This window comes from Ipomoea triloba, chromosome 3, assembly GCF_003576645.1.
Source record: "Ipomoea triloba cultivar NCNSP0323 chromosome 3, ASM357664v1".
NCBI lineage: Eukaryota > Viridiplantae > Streptophyta > Magnoliopsida > Solanales > Convolvulaceae > Ipomoea > Ipomoea triloba.
This window is the reverse complement of record NC_044918.1, coordinates 22,910,490-22,928,862: the sequence shown is the minus strand read 5'-3', so window position 1 is coordinate 22,928,862 and position 18,373 is coordinate 22,910,490. Positions and strand designations below refer to the sequence as shown.

The following is an 18,373-nucleotide window of genomic DNA, read 5'->3' as shown; positions in this document are numbered from 1 at the left end:
ATAATCTCCCTTGAGTTCTAATTTCTTAAACCTAGGATTAGATAATGCTTGTTTGATGATTGATTGTGGATTGGATGATTGTCTTGACTCTATGCCAACAAGGATCCGGTTGCAATAGAGGATTAGGATAGGAATACTCACTTACGAGAGTAGGGAGTATACCTAGCACTCACCATCCACATTTCCTTCTCACCTTTGAGAAAAGGGAGATTAGAAGGCAAGAGACACACCAAGTGTTTGATGAATTGCCTCTTCTAGCCTAGCTCTTATGAGAATAAAGCTAAGGTATGGTAGAGAGGCCATCGTCCACGAGAGTGGCGTTGGCACTAGTGAGCTTGTCTCAATCTTGTCCAATAAGCATTGCTAAGTCCTAGGACCATAGGAAATCGAGGGTAAACATGCTTGATGAGTTGGCTCGAATCCTTTTCTCTTTAATTTTTTACTATTCTTTTGCATTTGCTTGTTTCGTTCTTCACATGATTTACTCATATAAATGCTCCGGACTAGCTTTCAAACACTTTTAGCCCTTGTGATTAATCCTCTTGCTTGCCAATTCCCTTACGCCTTCCCAGAGGACGACACTCTTCACACACCACTATACACCGCATCCATACATCACACAACACGTTGAAAAACTGCTTTTTCAGGTAACCTCCATGTCTCACTAAATCTACTTTCACTCTCATATATATGTGTTTTGGTGTATTGTGGAATCCTGTGGATTATTTCTTGGGAATAGCTTGTGTTTTGTTGGATTATTGAGCCTAGAGTATATTCTGAGTATTTTGTCAGTATACTATCCTGATTATTGAGTATTGATTCATGGTTGTTGGTCATTTACCTTGGAATATTGATTGAGTATTATTGGTTTAATTCTTAGGTTAATGTTCTGAGCATGATGTCCTGTTGATCATGTTCTGAATCTGAGTACTGCTTGTATGATTATTTTCCTTTGGAAATAAACTTGAGTTTGATATGTTGAGGTCTTGAACTCTGGTGAGTAATCCTTTGGTTTCTTATGTCTTTTGGAAAGTGGTTATTCGAGCTACGGCTCTATGTATATCTTTTAGTATGTGGAAGGGGGTTATTTGGGCATTGTACACCTCTGTGATTGGGCTTGTACGCCTCTGTGGTTTGGGCATTGTATCCCTCTGTGGTTGGGCATTGTATGCCTCTGTGACTGGGCTTGTATGCCTCTGTGATTGGGCTTACACGCCTTTGTGATTTGGTTTATATACCTCTGTGGTATGCTATATTTATGTTGTGGTTGGGAGGTTTTGGTTTGAAGCTGATTCTATGTTTCTTGGGTTGTGTCACTCTAAGGGAGTGATGTGAGGTTAGTTGTTGATCGGTTGGTTTCACTTGTGTTGTTCAGTTGAGCTTGTGCTTTGGTTGAGTGTCTTATTATGGAACTGTGGTATTGTGGATTCATTCCTTGATATTGAATTCATTGAGGTGCCCTTGGTTTATGATTCATTCAACCTATTGTTGTTGAGTCATCTGGTTTTTAAACAAAGGATAGTTTCGTTGGCATATATTCTATATGCTTGTGAAAAATCTATTTACAAAGCTATGCTATACTATTGTATTTCTCACGAGTGTGAGTGGAGGATTACTTAGCATTTCTTTGCTAATATTTCTAATTGTTTTCCATGTGTGGAGTTGATCTGCACGAGAGAGCGCTAGCTGTAGTTCTATTCCTTCATTATGTTTAGCTTAGTGCCTGTTGGTAATCTATTCCTCCATTTGGGCCTGTGTGCCTTAGACAATATGATTGTAATGACTTGTTTTAGATTCGGTTGGATCTTGAGTATTTTTGAGACTTATGTTGGAATTCGCCTTAACATCTAGGTTATTGTTAGCCTGGATGTGGCGTAGCACCCCCTCTTGGTTTAGTTAACGCTTCCGCATTTATATTATTAGCGTTGAGATTTGATAGCTTTTGCCTTAAGTTTATTGCTTATCTCAGCTTGAAAGTTAGGGGTGTTACATCTACGTTTTCTTTTCAATATCCATTTGCTGATTTCGCCCCTATAGGTAGATCTACTAGTTCCCAAGTGTGATTAGACTTAATAGAGTATAACTTACTTTGTATGGCTGTTAGGGTTGTTGTAGTAGTCTACATGCATGTATTATATATGTTTCTACTTGTAGGTTCATGGTTGTAATATTATTTATTGAATATGCATACAAATTAAATCTTTAACTTGGTCACGTTTTCAATGTCCCAACTAGAATAATAGTATTAAAAGTGTATTAAATCTGTTACGTATCATCAGCCTGAGATGAGAAGGAGAATCATAGTTGCACCCCAATCCTAGATAGGCAAAATTCCCTCATTTTGTGAACAGTTCATTAAACCCCTGCCCTCTTGCATTTAAGAACATTATATTGTGGACTAAAAAATAGAACGACATTTCTTTTTAAATGGAAAACTAAAAATAAAATAAATCACAATGGATAACTGAAAGTTATAATGTTTCTTTTTCTTATTCAGTAACTGAAGATCGAGAAGTACTAAAGTAGCATGTTTAATTTATTTCCTACAGTTCAGTAGTGCTTTAGAGATTAAAGGATTAAGCTAGTATAGGCCTCAGCTTCATATACAAAGTAAGGATGCAGAGATTAAGGCTTTGAATTTTATTTTATATGCTGATGAATTCAGGTGACCTCTGTCATGAAATTTTATGTTATTCTTGAAATTTCATTTATTCTCATTGTTCATGCAAGAAGTTGTTTTTGATCTTCTAAATTGCTCGCTCTTAATGCTTTTGTTCACTTGAAGATGCACCAATTAAAGTCTCTTAACAAAATATATAAAATTGCACATATCTTCAGGCTTATTGGTGGTGCATCTACTTCATCACTAAGTTATCCTTTAGATGGATATAAAGCTATATCTACCTCCATCTATAATTCTTTTACCATTGCTCTTTTGTTCTTTTAATTTTGTTTGTTGTTCAAGCTTCCAAAAAGCTTAGCTATTATTAAATTGGGGCAAAAATTTGTGTGAGATCGTCTCACCGTGAGACAGGTCGGGTCGGGTCAATATGCAAATGTAATACGTATACGTACAAAAGTCATACTTATATGCTCAAATGTAATACTAATCAGAAATAAAATTTTTATTGCTTATAAAGGTAAATGTAATACTTTTAACGGAAAATACAATACTTTTACATTTCGATTTAAAAGTAAGGGGCACTTGTCAACATTACTTATTATGAAAAATGTATTACTTTTTCTCTTATAAGTAACAAAAATTGTATTCTTAATTAGTATTATATTTGAGCATATAAGTATGACATTTGCACATATAAGTATAACATTTGCATGCTCTTTTGACCCGATCCGACCCGTCTCACGAATAAGGATCTTTGAGACGATCTCATACAAGTGTGACTCATAAAAGAAAGGGAAGGAAAGAGACGAGAAAATTTTCAAAACAAAAAATAATACTATCCTTTAAACTTCCTTAGTTATTCTATTTTACACTTTTGTGTTTTGTAAGCAAGAAGACAAGCTTCTCATATAATAATCCAAAAATGAAATAAATGATTATATTTCTCTTTGGTTCTTTTCCTTATTGTGAAGCAAATTCAATTAATTCTTTCACAAGATTTTTAATCTCTATATTATATAAGAGCTACGTTGTCATGACTAGAACCAATCCAAGTAAACCATAACTATTCTCTTTTCAAAGAGTAAATTATTCTCTTCTTATCTTACTTACAAGACATGGCAACTCAACCTCTCTCTCCATCAAGAACAACAGTTTCACAACTACAAATGACTCATGTTGAAGAGGAGATCATCATAGAACAAGTTAAAGATACACATAATTCGAATGGTGGCATTGATGTTGATGCAAATTGTCTTCTCAAGTTTGTGGAGGACATTTTCAATTTCAATGCGGTTTGTCAATATACTTGCATTAAATTATTTTCTTGACAAATATATAGATTTTGTTATCATTGTGTATTGTGCGTGTGAATATATATATGTGTGTGTGCGCGCGCGCGCACCTATAGTAAATGAATTTTTATCATACAATCACCTAATGAGTGTAAATATAATACAAATTCATACTATTATTATCAATGTCATGATCACCAAGTAAATTTTCATCGAATAATCATGGATCAAAGAGAGATTTCTTAAATGTTATTACTATTCCTCTATAGAAATAGTTCCATTCTGTTGCGCCCGCGGAAGTGGGATAGATCAGATTGCAACAATAATTTGAGAAAGAAAAATAAATGAGGCACAGATTTTACGTGGAAAACCCCTAAACAAATTAGGGTAAAAACCACGGGCAAGGGTAGAAGAATTTCACTATGAGAAAATAGGAGTTACAACCACTCTCTAACTAACAAGGAGAAAACAAGGATAATTCTCTCTTGCTAGGAAGGAGAAATACACTCAACAAACTCTCTAATATCTCTAGTATATGAGGGAAGAATAGAATGATTTGGGATGACTAGAATGGCAAAATGACCTCCCTATTTATAGTTGAGAAATTGGGGTCATTTTGTAGTTAGTCCAAAGTTTAGGGACCAAATAATAAATATTTTGGTAGGTGCCTAACTCCATGCCTAACCCTTTTTGACTTGCCTAATTCTTTGTCAATTGTTGATATTTGCCTAATTATGGCTGTTGCAACATTCTTTGCCGACACATTCTTGTTTTCATCACACTAGCTTTGTGTTAATGGAGTATGCATTTAGGTTCCTCGAGAAGCAATGCAAGAAAGGTTACACTTACAAGAACACATCCAGAAGAAGATTTCATTTGATGTTTTACAACTCTCTTTCGTGGTATGGTAAATATAAATCTCCCATTCATCACACAATTTTCTATGATTACAAATTAAATGATGACTTTTTTCTTTTAAATTTCATTCTAATTTTAGATAGCCTTCACTTGTGTAAGCTATGATGATAGTCACTCAACTGCCATTTATCTACTAAGTTTGTTGTCAAAGTATATGTGGCATGCTAAGGGAGTAATGTTACTCGCATGTTTTGCGATCATCCGAGGGAAATCTAAAGTTGCCTCACAATCATGTCATCGGAAAGGACTATCCTACAACATGGCTTCTCTAAGAAATAGCCTAAACTCAATGCTATTCCCTAACAATGAAAATTTTTTTAATGACTCAATGAGATCCATGTTTAATCTCACCAAGCTTATGATTGAGCTTCGACATTCATCTTCAATGTTTTTGGCGAACTACTGGATCGCAAGATGTGTTGTTGCCTACGCTCATCTCTTTATTTTGGGCCTCGAGTAAGACCACTTGATTTTACTTTGTATAAATTAAATTACATATATTCTGCCTTAATCTAATTTTCAATAATCGTTATAAATAATTAGTTGTAATATCTCATATAAATATCTATAAATCATTAATACAATATAATAAAGTTGAAAAATATTTCAAAGTATGAATTTACATTGCAAAACAACACGTGTAAATTGGGTTTAATTAACTATTCGTAAATAAGTATAGTTAAGGTTGATTTATTGTTGTTTAATTATTTGTTTTTAATTAATTAATTAGCCATGTTCTTTTTCTTCAGGCCACAAAATCAGATAATGGCGGAACTGTCCAATGTATCCACCAAAATCAAAGAGATTCTGGCTTCCAGCCTCCCACTACTAGGTTGGCTTAATATTTAATTTTAATATTTAGTTACGAATTGTTTATGATTATAATTCATGTATAATTATGAAAATCATGTAATTTCTAGTACATATGAAGTTATTATAAATTGACTGTAAAAGTTAAACTTTGTTATGCAAACAAATAATCCTTAATTTTTCTAATTAAAATAATTAATTAAATCCAAAATTACAGTACTTTGATTAAATAGATTTTACCAAAAATTATAATTTAGCAATGATTAATTATAGTTTTGTGTATGCAGAGGCAAAAAGGGCAGAAGAAAATTATCAAGCGTTGTTACATGCATTTGATAATTCTTCAAATATCTTGGACGTTCTTAAATTGATATTCAATGTCAAAAATAATAAAGAGAAGCCAATTTGGCACCAAGATAGATCGCATGTATGTATAAGCATTTGTTCTTTATTTATTTATATATATATATATATCCATCCGTGAAATACTAATGACCTCCAAATATCTTTTATATTAGAGAGTGTCATCTCATTGAATGGGATTAGATGAGTTTGAAGGGGAGGGAGTGCTATTACTAATATCATCTGGCAAACACTTTCCCTGTTATGCATATGCTGTGGCGCCCACGGGAGTAAAGATGATTTGGGTTCCAATTATAAATGATCTGGATGAGCATATACAAATAAGCCATTCCTTTATCTCCTACCGTGTATTGGATCCACAAAAATGGATTGCACCAGAATTTGTAAGATTTCTTAAAGATAGCTGCTTTTCAACTTTTGAAGTTGGGTGTGACCCTATTGTCATTTCACTGGACAAACGGGGAAGATTGGTTCATTCTAATGCACTGCACATGATATTGACATGGGGATCTCAAATATATGATGATGGGAGAACAATGAGATCGAGTGATATAATCCCTTCATTAGAAAATGAGTTGAGGGAAAGGACTTCAGGTGCTGACCGTGTGATTGATGACATTGACAAACAAATACATAATTTCGCGAGAGAGGTCCGCATAAAGATCAAAGATTGGGTGGACAACATCGAGGCGAAGATGAAAAGTTCGGTATGTCTATCTTATAATTAAACTCTTAGTAGCTTATAATATGTTCATGTTTACCTTTATTGATTTAAAAAAAATTACTAAAAGATTATTTATACAAATACAATATTTTTATTCTTCAGTTCCGTTCTTACAATTACACATATGAGAGGGAACAATCCTTGTGGGATAAAGAATCTTGGAATCTTAAGCTTGTGGTAGGATCCAAATATTGGAACTTCCAACACATGCTGAACGATTGGGTAAGTCATAAATCCTCCCTGAATTGTACTTCATCAATAATTCAAACAAGCTTAGTTGGCATGAGTGGTAGTACACTCTTATCCCTTAAAGAGAAGTTGAGAGTTCAAATCCTCTCACTATCAAAAATTCAATCTATCTAGCACAATTTATGAAAAAATATGATTTCTTTTAATAGGATCAACTTTAATTTTTTATAAAAAAATTAATTCAAATACAATGAAGTATAATATAAACTTCTATATTACATTAATTAAATGATTCAAAAAAAGTAGACTAAAAGAGCATTTAATTTGTTAATTAAATAATTCATAAAGTAGACTAAAAAATATTTAATTTATCTCTTGAAGGAATGAAAGAGATAAAATAAACAAGAGAAGATAAAGGAAAAATGTTACTAATTAGATCGATTTAAACTAACTAAGTTTAGAATTGAACCAACTAAGCTACTCAAACTATTAATAATTTAAACGTAAATATAGATTTTATATAACATTTAATGTTATATATGTATATATATGCATGCATATATATAAAGGCTAGGGATGCGGTGGGGGAAGGGAGCAGCTGTCCCCATATATAGTGGCTCCATCCATGCTATGCACTACAATTCAATTATCTTATACGTCTGCTCATGCTTAAAACAAAAATAGTACTCTGTATTCAATATGTATTTTTTATTTTTAAATGAACATTCAATTAAGCATTATTAAAAGATTATATTGTTCTATGTATTTTTCTTTTGAATAGATGGATGATGATGAAAAGTACATTTTCTTATGCGGAGGCAATAACATTAAACGCGTTCTAGAGTTTGTACTTAAGGTACAAGAAGTCCGTTCCAAATTCCAAATGAATATGAGAATTGCATACATTGGAAAAAGAAGAAGAAAAATGATTGAAGAGGTGAGGAGAGCCTGTGATTATGAATTTACAAATTTTGACCGACGTTATGGTTTTAAGCGGTTTTGGGCACGACTTCATAGCGTGGCCTCATCTAGGATTCAATATTTAAGTAAGATTGGACTTGATGAAGGGAGTGATGAAATTCTGCAAGGACTCAGAAAATTATTATCTTATGAAGATGAATGCACAACAATTGGATCATGGGCTTTATTGAGCAAAGGGAAAAGAATAATTGCATGTGATATGGGAGACAAAATGTTAGGAGTGTTGAATGAGTATGAGAAGTGGAAGAACAATGCACATGCCAATGGTTTTGAACAAGCATTCAAGGATTACTATGAGATGCTTAAAAGTTCTTCTTCCCATCAACACCATTTTTGTGCTCTCAATTACTCATCTAATTTGGATAAAATTTCAAAGGCTCTGTCTTGCCCTCAATGTAACCAGAACATGCATAAATTTGTCACTTTCTTCTGCTGTCATGGTCCGACCAATTATTTATATTATGAGGAGGAGGACGAAGACTGGCAAATATAATCAACTAGAGTTTGCATTCCACTCGCACACCTTATAATATGATGCGGTAGTCTACATGCAGGCATTATGATTATACTTGTACGTTCTTGATTGTAATATTCATTGAATAATATACAAACAACCTTTACTTTGTTCACGTTCTCATAGCATTAAATTAAAAATGTATTAAATCTGTAATATCAGCCTGCAAATGAAGGTCTGCAGACATCACGACAATGAATTGAATAAGAACCAGAGCTGCACCCCAATATTAAATAGGCAAACTGCCATCATTTTGTCAACATTTCATCAAATCCCTCCCTCTTGCATTTAAAAACATTATATTGTGGACTAAAAATAGAATTTTTTTTTTCAAAATCTTAAACTAAAATTAAAAAAAAAAAATCAAAATCGATAACTGGGAACAGTAATGCCATCATAGTCGAGAAAATAATAATGAAATAAACTCAAAAATTAAAATACAATAATTTATAGAAACAGTGTGAAAAACTTCAAATTCACATGACGACGCATATACTACATAATTACAATGATTTCAGTGCGTCCAAGGATGCTAAGAAAGAAGAGTGGTTGGGCGACGGAATTGAAGCAAATGAAATAATTTAGTGCTGCGAACTGCGAAGTCTCGCCATTCTAAGGATGAAGTGAGAGTTAGATATCACTTAGGGGAATAAGTCTCAAAATAAGTCAAAATATTCTAAGAATTTATGGAAAAGAATTGTCAAAACAATATTCTTGTTATCTTGTATTTACTATTGCCAATGTTGTCTGTTTACTTGGTAGCTAGTAAACAATAATTTTAATGTTTTGACAGTGTTGGTCATTCAACAAGACTATAATGCACATGGGTGTAATACACTAAAAAATTAAATCTAATAAATTAGCTAGTCTAATAACTCATAACCTTATATAGAAGATAACACTGATTCCATACTTATATGTGAGAGGTATGAATGAAGTTCAACTAGCTTAATTAGCTAGTACGTACAACTGAATCTGTATGTGTTAGCACTTTTTATTTGTAGTAGTGTATTATTAGTTATCAAGAAATTAAGAATCTCAAGAACATGATATATAGAAGAGTGGAGTTGAGGCAAAGTAGAAATATTCTTGTAAAGTGTTTGATTATATTCTTTGGGGCACAAAATCAATATTACAATGTTTTACTTCATCACTCAATTCTCCTTTAAATACATAAAGATATAATTTCTACATACCTACATCTTTAATTCTTTTATCATTGCTCTTTTCTTCTTTTGGTTGTCCAAGCTTCCAAAAAGCTTAGGTACTAAATTAGTAGACTAGACAAATAAAATGTGTGTTTTCTCTAGAATAAGTAAGAAAAATAAGGGCAAGAAAAGAGACAATAATAAATTTTGCGAACAACAAATACTTTCCTTAGCATCCTTGTTATTCTATTTTACTTTTGTGTGTTGGAAGCTAGAAGGCAGGGTTTTCATATAATCCAAAAATGTACATACAATCCAAGTTAGGTAGGGAAAAGTGATTGTATTCTCAGTTTTATTTTTTATTACAGTATAATTTAAAATAAAGGCAATTAATTCTTATATACAAGATTTTTAATTCAAGAATTTATACTTAAGGTACAAGAAGCTTGTTCCTAATTCCAACTGGATATGAAAATTGTTTATGTCGGAAGAAGCTAGAAAATTAAAACAACTAAACAGATGAGAAAGGTGTGTGATTATTTATTTGGTATTGATGATTTTAAGTTTTTTTGTCCACGATTTCATAACATCGTCTCATCTAGGATTTAATATTTAGGTAAGATTAAGGTTGATGAAGTGAGTGATGAAATTTTGTAAAGATTCATAAAACTATTAGCTTATAAGATAAATGGACAACAATTAGAGCATGAGCATTGTTAGGCAAAGAAAAAGAATAATTGCATGCGATACAAGAGATAAAATAATACAACACATACTAATGATTTTGATATCCCATTGCTCTTTTCTTCTTTTAATTTTGTTTGTTATTCAAGCTTCCAAAAAGCTTAGCTATTACCTATTATTAAATTGGTATGTAGACTAGACAAAATAAGATTTGTATTATATGATGATCATGAGGAATTTGTTTTTTATTTCTCAAGAATAAGTAATAAAAGTAATGGAAGGAAATAATAGACCGGAAATTTTTCAAAACAAAAAATAATACTATCCTTAACAGTTATTCTATTTTACTTTTGTGTTTTGTAAGCAAGAAGACAAGCTTCTCATATAATAATCAAAAAATTAAATGAAATAAATGATTATATTCCTTTTTGGTTCTTTTCCTTACCGTGAAGCAAATTCAATTAATTCTTCCACAAGGTTTTAAATCTCTATACTATATAATAGCTAGGTTGTCATGACTAAAACCAATCCAAGTAGTAAACCTTAATTACTCTATTTTCAAAGAGCCAATTCTTATCTTCAATTCTTATCTTACCTACATGCAAGACATGGCAACCCAACCTCTCTCTCCATCAAGAACAACAATTCCACAACTACAAATGACTCATGTTGAAGAGAAGATCATCATAGAACAAGTTAAGGATACACATAATTTGAATGGTGGCATAGATGTTGATGCTAATTGTCTTCTCAAGCTTGTGGAGGACATTTTCACTTTTAATGTTGTTTGTCAATATACTTGAATTAAATTATTTTTAAAATTATTTTCTTGACAAATATATAGATTTAGTTACCATTGTATATATATGCACTTATAGTGAATGAATTTTTATCATACAATCACTTAAATGCAACGCATATACAATACAAATTCATATTGTTATTATCAATGTCACCAAGTAAATTTTCATCGAATAATCATACACCAAAGAGAGATTTCTTAAATGTTCTTACTATTCTTGATTAGAAATAGTTAATTCCATTCTTGTTTTAATCACACTAGCTTTGGAGTATGCGTTTAGGTTCCTCGAGAAGCAATGCAAGACAGGTTACAGTTACAAGAACACATCCAGAAGGAGATTTCATTTGTTGTTTTACAACTCTCTTTTGTGGTATGGTATATATAAATCACATTCATCACACAATTTTTTATGAGTACAAATTAAATGATGACTTTTTTCTTTTAAATTTCATTCTCATTTTTAGATAGCCTTCACTTGTGTAAGCTATGATGATAGTCACTCAACTGCCATTTATCTACTAAGTTTGTTGTTAAAGTATATGCGGCATGCTAAGGGAGTAATGTTACTCGCATGTTTTGCGATCATTCGAGGAAAATTTGAAGTTGTCTCACAATCATGCCATCAGAAGAAAGGACTATCCACTAAGAATGATTTTTTTTTGAATGACTCAATAAAGTCCATGTTTGATCTCACCGAGCTCATGGTTGAACTTCGACATTCATCATCAATGTTTTTGGCAAACTATTGGATCGCAAGAAGTGTTGTTGCCTACGCCCACCTCCTTATTTTGGACCTCGAGTAGCACCACTTGATTTAACTTTGTATAAAGTAAATTACATATATTCTACCTCAATCTAATTTTTCAATAATTATTGTAAATAATTAGTTGTAATATCTCATATAACTATCTGTGAATCATTAATACAATATAACAAAGTAGAAAAATATTTCAAAGCATTAATTTACATTTGCATAAAAACAAGTGTAAACTGGGTTTAATTAAGAATTCGTAAATAAGTAAAGTGAAGATTGATCTTTTGATATTTGTTTTTAATTAATTAGTCATGTTCTTCTTTTTCAGGCCACAAAATCAGATGATGGCGGAAGTGTCCAATGTATCCACTACTAGGATACGTTGGCTTAATATTTAGTTACGAAATATTTATGATTACTACTGACTTTGTTAGACAATGTAGTATCTGTTCATAGCTACTTTCTCAAAGTATTAAAGCACAAGCTTGAACCCACTCCCATTATCCATGTGAGAGTGTAAACCAGGACACCGGGTGTCACTAGACCACAAGGTCTTTAGCAAAATATTTATGATTATAATTATATGAATATCATATCATTATAGTGCAAATGAAGTTATTATAAATTGACTACTGTAAACTTTGTTATGCAAACAAATAATATAATCCTTAATTTTTCTAATTAAAATAATTAATTAAATCCAAAATTACAGTACTTTGATTAAATAGATCAATTTTACCAAAAATAATCATAATTTAGCAATGACATTAAATTAATTATAGTTTTGTTATGCAGATGCAAAAAGGGCAGAAGAAAATTATCAAGCGTTGTTACATGCGTTTGATAATTCTTCAATTATTATTCACGCTATGTGCACAACTCATACGTCACAGACTCACAGGTAATTCAAGTATTTACATGAAGTTGATTCAAAAAATTCTTCCCAAAAAAATTAATAAAAACAAAGCATTTGAATACGACATAGGCACACACCGGTGTTCATAACCTTTAAAAAAACAATTATCTTTAAAACTTTTATTAACCTACTTCTATTATTTTTCACGTTAGGCACACAACTCATACGTTATAGGCACACAATACTCAGTAAATAGGCACACATTGGTGTTCATAACCTTTTCTACGCGAGTCTTTGGTTTGTTTTTTGTTTCGTCCGTATGGAATGCAGTACTGATTTTCTAACCTTAATTATAATTCAATAGTGATTCTATATTAATTAATCAAAAGCTTTCGATAAAACTAATTAATGTAAAATATCATCTTTTCCCTTAATTAACTAAAAAACTAATCTAAACATTACCTAAATCTACACCATTAATTTTTAGAAATCAATGGCTAGGATTGATCCTCAAAATCCTCTATAATACATTAGTCCTCACCTGAATAGACTTATATATATATATATAAACCTAAATTCATTAAATAAAAATAAATAAATCAAATAATCAAATTAACCATTTTTCTTTATTAATTAGCTTTTTTCTTTATTAAATGTAAATATTTTTTACGAAAAATTACACTTTTCATCTCTAAGTTATAGAATAATTGTAGAATTCGTCCATAATTGGTGGTCGTGCTCATTTTTTGTCACTAAACTATAATTGACGTCGCGAATTTTGTCCTTTTAATAACAGGTTGTACTCACCCTTTGCTCTTAAGCTATACTAACATTGCAAATTTTGTCACTAGCTAATGTTTTGTTAGTAAAGCGACGGAATTTACAACATCAATTACGGAGTATATCTTAGAGACAAAAGTGAGCACGACCAACAATAATTAGAGACGAATTCTACAATTACCCTATAAATTAAGGATGAAAAGTGTTATTTTCAATTTTTTACCATTGTATATATTTTGTGTTACGTGAAAAATTTGAAAATAATGTTTGACAACCTTAACGATCGTACTCATATAATTATATATTCATATATTATATTATTGCACATTGTATAATTAAAAATAATTATATAATTATATATTCATATATTATATTATTGCACATTGTATAATTAAAAATAATTATTCGTAATAATCGACGCAATCATATGTATGGTGTTTATAATGATATTGTATGATTTATACAATTGTCGACTAGCATACTCTATAAATTTGCCACCCCACCTCCCCCCCAACCTATTATTCCTGGGCTCTATAAATTTGCCACCCCACCTCCCCCCCAACCTATTATTCCTGGCTCCGCGCCTGGGTATTTGTGTCTATGACTAGTTGCATGGAGTGGCTTTATGACCCTCCTATTTTCATTTGTAATGCTCTGTCTTTTGATGCCATTTAATGAAGTTTATATATTTTACCGTTTAAAAAAAAAAAAAAAAAAAAAAAAAAACCTGTTATCAATAATAACTTACTCCACTTCTGCATCCATCTCTTTCTAAGGCAACTAATGCCCAAAGGTGGTGAACATAAGGAACCACAAGAGAATGAAAGGTAGGTCTAATCAAATAACAGGATCAGATACCTCAGCTTGGTAGTTCATGTTGCATACAATGCGACTCAAAAAGGGGAAAGAAGTTCTCATTAAACAATTAACATAAAGTATTAAAGACAACTGCCTGAACACATGGACAATAACATCCGAATCCACTACTTCTCCTTGGTGTAGTGTCGAACAGCAAAGGCCAAGCCCAAGATCAATAGGGGTACAAGGAACTGCAAAATCTTGATCACAAATTCTGGGGTCTTGTCGGGATTGTATGGGGTCTGTTGTGGTGGAATATAAGCGCGTTTTAATGGGACTGTAGACATGTCAATCTCTCCAATGTAATATTGATCCATCATTTCTCTAGCAGAATCGCTATGCCCAACATCCTCAAAATCATTTGTTGCATCCTTCCCTAAAAATATAATATCACACAAATTCAGAAGCCACTCTTGGTGATTATAATCTTTCCCAAAAAACATGAGTGATAGCATTACCTGTAGCTGAAAGCAGGACTTCATCACCTCCAGGATGATCATCCATAAATGGAGTTACATCATAAACCTAATACACCATTTGAGAGTTCAACTGTAAGGAACTGTTCTCTAAACTAATAGATGTTCAATAAAGTTCACCCAGCTTCATTCTATCTTCATCAAGAATCAAGATAGGAAGATTCAGAGCAAACCATAGACTTGAGATTCGTTAGAAGAAGTAGAGTGTAATAAGCATTTTACGTAATCATAAAATTTGCATGAAGTGAGTCTCATGACTCACATCCTATTAAATGGGCATGTCAGCAACAATACTTTATGGTAGCTAGTGTTGGTTAATGAAGTAACATGTCTATAAGATGGCTATAACTGACACGTAGAAACAGAAGAAAGAAACCATATTATAGATCAAAAAGAAATCAATTCCAATGTGGCATTTATAGAGCACTAAAAAATATTGATTAAGATTGTTTTTTATAAATAATTTTTTTTTGACATATCTTATGCATGTACGCACCAGTTAGAACGAGCTAAAGGTTACAGAAATAAGAAACTCTGTATAACGGATGAAGATGTGGGTCAAGATTAACTTGGATTCAAGTTACCAACAACATAACCTAGCAGACTGGTTGACGGTGGATTTAGCAGTTCCGTGCTCAATACAATTCAATGAAGACATAATGTCAGTACATACCGTCCAATTAGGTTGGGAGTTAAACTTGAGTTCATCCTAAAAATTCCCCCCTTGACAAACTCTAGGTCTGAAAAAGGGATAATTAGAAATACTAAGGGTGTGTTTGGTTGGGGGGTTTAGGCATAAGGTATGGGTATCAAAGTGATTGTTAGTGTTTGGTTGATAGGTTTTGTGAATGCTACTATGGGTTTGGAATACCCCATTAATGGCAAAACCCATACCCTTATTAAATAAGGGTTTCATCTTCTTTCATCATTTCTTCTCCAACTATTAATAATCATTCCCATTCCACCCAACTACCAAACATGCTAAATACTTTCACCAAAACCCATTACCCTTACCAAGTATTTGATACCCATTCCGATTCCGATTCCCATGTGCGAACCAAACGCACCCTAAGTATAACCTGCCTAACCTTGTTAGAGGAGTCTAAAAGAGTTTATAGTGAAGATTTATGAGCTCATAAGTATTATCAGGGCATTGAAGCCTATATACGAATTCATAGTTACTTATTAATTAAATTATATTATGATATTAATTACCTTTTCATTAAAAGATCATCACATATCTGAACACAAGTTATTGAGGTTTGTAATATATCTAATGGGATAAAAATAATAATATCCCACTTGACCAGAAGATAGATGACTCAGCACAGAGCCCCATCAAACCAGCCATTGGAGAATCACTAATCTCGAACAAAGTAACCATTGGAGCATTATTCCACCCTAAATTTCCATCATACCACCAATTATTCCACCATAGATCCCCATTATTACATTATTTCCACCTTGAATATTGAATAAGCTCATTACTCTCCTTGAATAGCCATTACACCAAATTATTTCAACGTGAAAGCCATAAAGTCCTTCTCATTCTTCCACTATAAAAGACTCCACCATCAAGGATGAAGGGACACTAAATCATCACTTTCGGGCTTAACTAAAATCACTCCATAAGCTCTTTACATTTACCATAAGCTCTACTAAATTATTATTAGCTCAAAATCTTCAATTTACATGCGATCTACTTTATATTTTTCACTTGTGTATTGTTTACTATATGCAATTTAATTCATACTTTTCTACCATATATGTGAAGCTATAAACACAAGCTGGTTGAATTAGTTCAATCAATATCAATTAGCAAAAAAAAAATAGTACAGCTCCAAAAACAGCAACAAAATAATTAAATGATCGATTTCCCTACAATGTAAATTTCAGAGATGTGCTGAACATCAATGAGCTCAGAAGGATTGTAATACCATAAATTCATCTTGTCAGGTTCGAATAGTTTCCGCTAATTTGGGAAATTTTCGATAATTTAAAACAACATCGCACCGTAACGATTACGAAAATTTCAGAAAAAAACTCCAATAAATTTTAATCATGAAATAACTCACAAATTAATCTGATAAGGAAAATTAGATAGGATAGATGGAAAGAGCGAAGAAGATCTAACCTTTCCATTGATAATAATCCAACAATCCTTGGTCTTGTTGTGCTTCGCGACTTCCTCAAAGCTATGCACTTTCTGATCTGAACCCATCTTCTTGCTGCAATCTGCGTTAGTGATAGAGGTTAGAGAGAGAAAGCTCTCTGGATTCACTCACTAAAACTCAGAGTTGTGGATTCTCTTAAACTCAGAGTCGAGATACGGTCCTTTACGTTTGTTGAAGAGCACGAACGAGAAGTTGGACTTCTCGAAGCTTCCACCCACACGTGGTCAATAATATTGAGTTGTACAATAATTAATTTTTTTTTTTTTTTGGAAAAGTACACTAATTAATCTTAGAGTTAATTTCAAAAATAGTCCTTCGACTATTGATTTTTATTAATTTTTGTCCTTAATTTTTAATTTTACTAATGTTAGTCCCTTAACTGTTGATTTTGTATCAATTTTGGTCCTTTTGTTAAATCTATGTTAAATAGGTGTTAAAATTGAAGACAAAAATGTAAAATCAAATATTTCAACCTTTCTTCTTCACTTTGTTTCCCGATGCCCTTTTCTACCATTTTTGCTATCAAATAATATTAAAAAAAAAAACACATAATACAATAACTTTGATAAAATTAAAAGTTGAGAACAAAAATTGGTAAAAGTCAATAGTCAAAGGACTACTTTTTAAATTAACTCTTAATCTTATTACACCAGGGGGTTTGTTTAACAAATGTGAGATTACGCTATGTAATAGGGTTATCTCATTTATTTATTTTTTTGAAAAATTAAAGATGATTAATTCATATCCACTGAAAGAGCATTACAAACAAAGTTGGGAGGATTTTAGAACCACTCTAAGTAATCAGACAATGAAACAAATTACTTGGCTAGTACACGTGGTGCATGATTCGTTGATCGTCTAGTGAACACTAAACTAATATGAGCAAACATACACATTAAGTTTTAATTTCAGATAAAATAACATGAAAGGAGGAGTCTCCCACCTTAGAGTTGAGGCCTTGTACCACATGTAGTGAATCAATCTCCATAATTACTTTGTCAAAAGCATGAGACTTCAACCAAGTAATTATCTTATGGATACTACCTCTGCTTCCTTGGGGCTATATAACCCTCTTCACTTTGAACCTCTAGATGCAAGAAAGTGACCATGGTCGTCCCTCAGAACACATCAGAATCCTAGCTTGGCGTGTCTTGCTTATCGACTGCTACATCAACATTTAGTTTCAAAAATTCTTCCTACAGTTTTTTCTTGTGTGTATAATCATAAATAAATGTCTATTAATGTTTAAATATTAAAAAATAAATAAATATACATATATATATGTATGTATATTTGATTATATGAACATATATTTATTTTAGGGAAAATGACGATTTTAGTACAATAATTATTAACATATATTGTAGACTATTGAGGAAGTGGAGGCGAATGCTATTGAAAAGGGTATCCAGTGGGCTTGGGATATA

General features: G+C 32.1%; 2 protein-coding genes across 5 annotated transcripts; one reads left to right on the top strand and one right to left on the bottom strand.

Annotated features, from left to right (window-relative positions):
* Positions 1-3,778: 3,778 nt before the first annotated feature.
* On the top strand, positions 3,779-8,506 carry LOC116014334 (protein SIEVE ELEMENT OCCLUSION B-like). 4 transcript variants are annotated; one of them, XM_031254369.1, is made up of 8 exons: positions 3,779-3,915; positions 4,728-4,817; positions 4,913-5,289; positions 5,583-5,665; positions 5,931-6,070; positions 6,162-6,713; positions 6,833-6,952; positions 7,701-8,506. In XM_031254369.1, the coding sequence occupies exons 6-8, from the start codon at positions 6,180-6,182 to the stop codon at positions 8,391-8,393; spliced, it is 1,347 nt and encodes a 448-aa protein (XP_031110229.1). In that variant the 5' UTR covers positions 3,779-3,915; positions 4,728-4,817; positions 4,913-5,289; positions 5,583-5,665; positions 5,931-6,070; positions 6,162-6,179; the 3' UTR covers positions 8,394-8,506. The 4 variants fall into 3 exon arrangements, with proteins under 4 accessions (XP_031110229.1, XP_031110232.1, XP_031110230.1 ...); XM_031254370.1 differs by having other exon boundaries at positions 4,728-5,289; XM_031254371.1 differs by lacking the exons at positions 4,728-4,817; positions 4,913-5,289.
* Positions 8,507-14,251: 5,745 nt separating this feature from the next.
* LOC116011932 (cytochrome b5-like) lies at positions 14,252-17,103 on the bottom strand. Its single transcript, XM_031251366.1, has 3 exons — positions 16,907-17,103; positions 14,755-14,821; positions 14,252-14,672 (listed from the first exon to the last, which is right to left on the bottom strand). The coding sequence occupies exons 1-3, from the start codon at positions 16,991-16,993 to the stop codon at positions 14,422-14,424; spliced, it is 405 nt and encodes a 134-aa protein (XP_031107226.1). The 5' UTR covers positions 16,994-17,103; the 3' UTR covers positions 14,252-14,421.
* Positions 17,104-18,373: the final 1,270 nt, after the last annotated feature.

Coding starts and splice junctions, on each gene's coding strand:
- LOC116011932 (XM_031251366.1), bottom strand. CDS start 16,993: ATGGGTTCAGATCAGAAAGTGCATAGCTTTGAGGAAGTCGCGAAGCAC. Junction 14,822..16,906: donor GGATTATTATCAATGGAAAG/GTTAGATCTTCT, acceptor ATGGTGTATTAG/GTTTATGATGTAACTCCATT. Junction 14,673..14,754: donor AGTCCTGCTTTCAGCTACAG/GTAATGCTATCA, acceptor TTATATTTTTAG/GGAAGGATGCAACAAATGAT.
- LOC116014334 (XM_031254371.1), top strand. CDS start 6,180: ATGGGATTAGATGAGTTTGAAGGGGAGGGAGTGCTATTACTAATATCA. Junction 6,714..6,832: donor AGGCGAAGATGAAAAGTTCG/GTATGTCTATCT, acceptor TTTATTCTTCAG/TTCCGTTCTTACAATTACAC. Junction 6,953..7,700: donor AACACATGCTGAACGATTGG/GTAAGTCATAAA, acceptor TCTTTTGAATAG/ATGGATGATGATGAAAAGTA.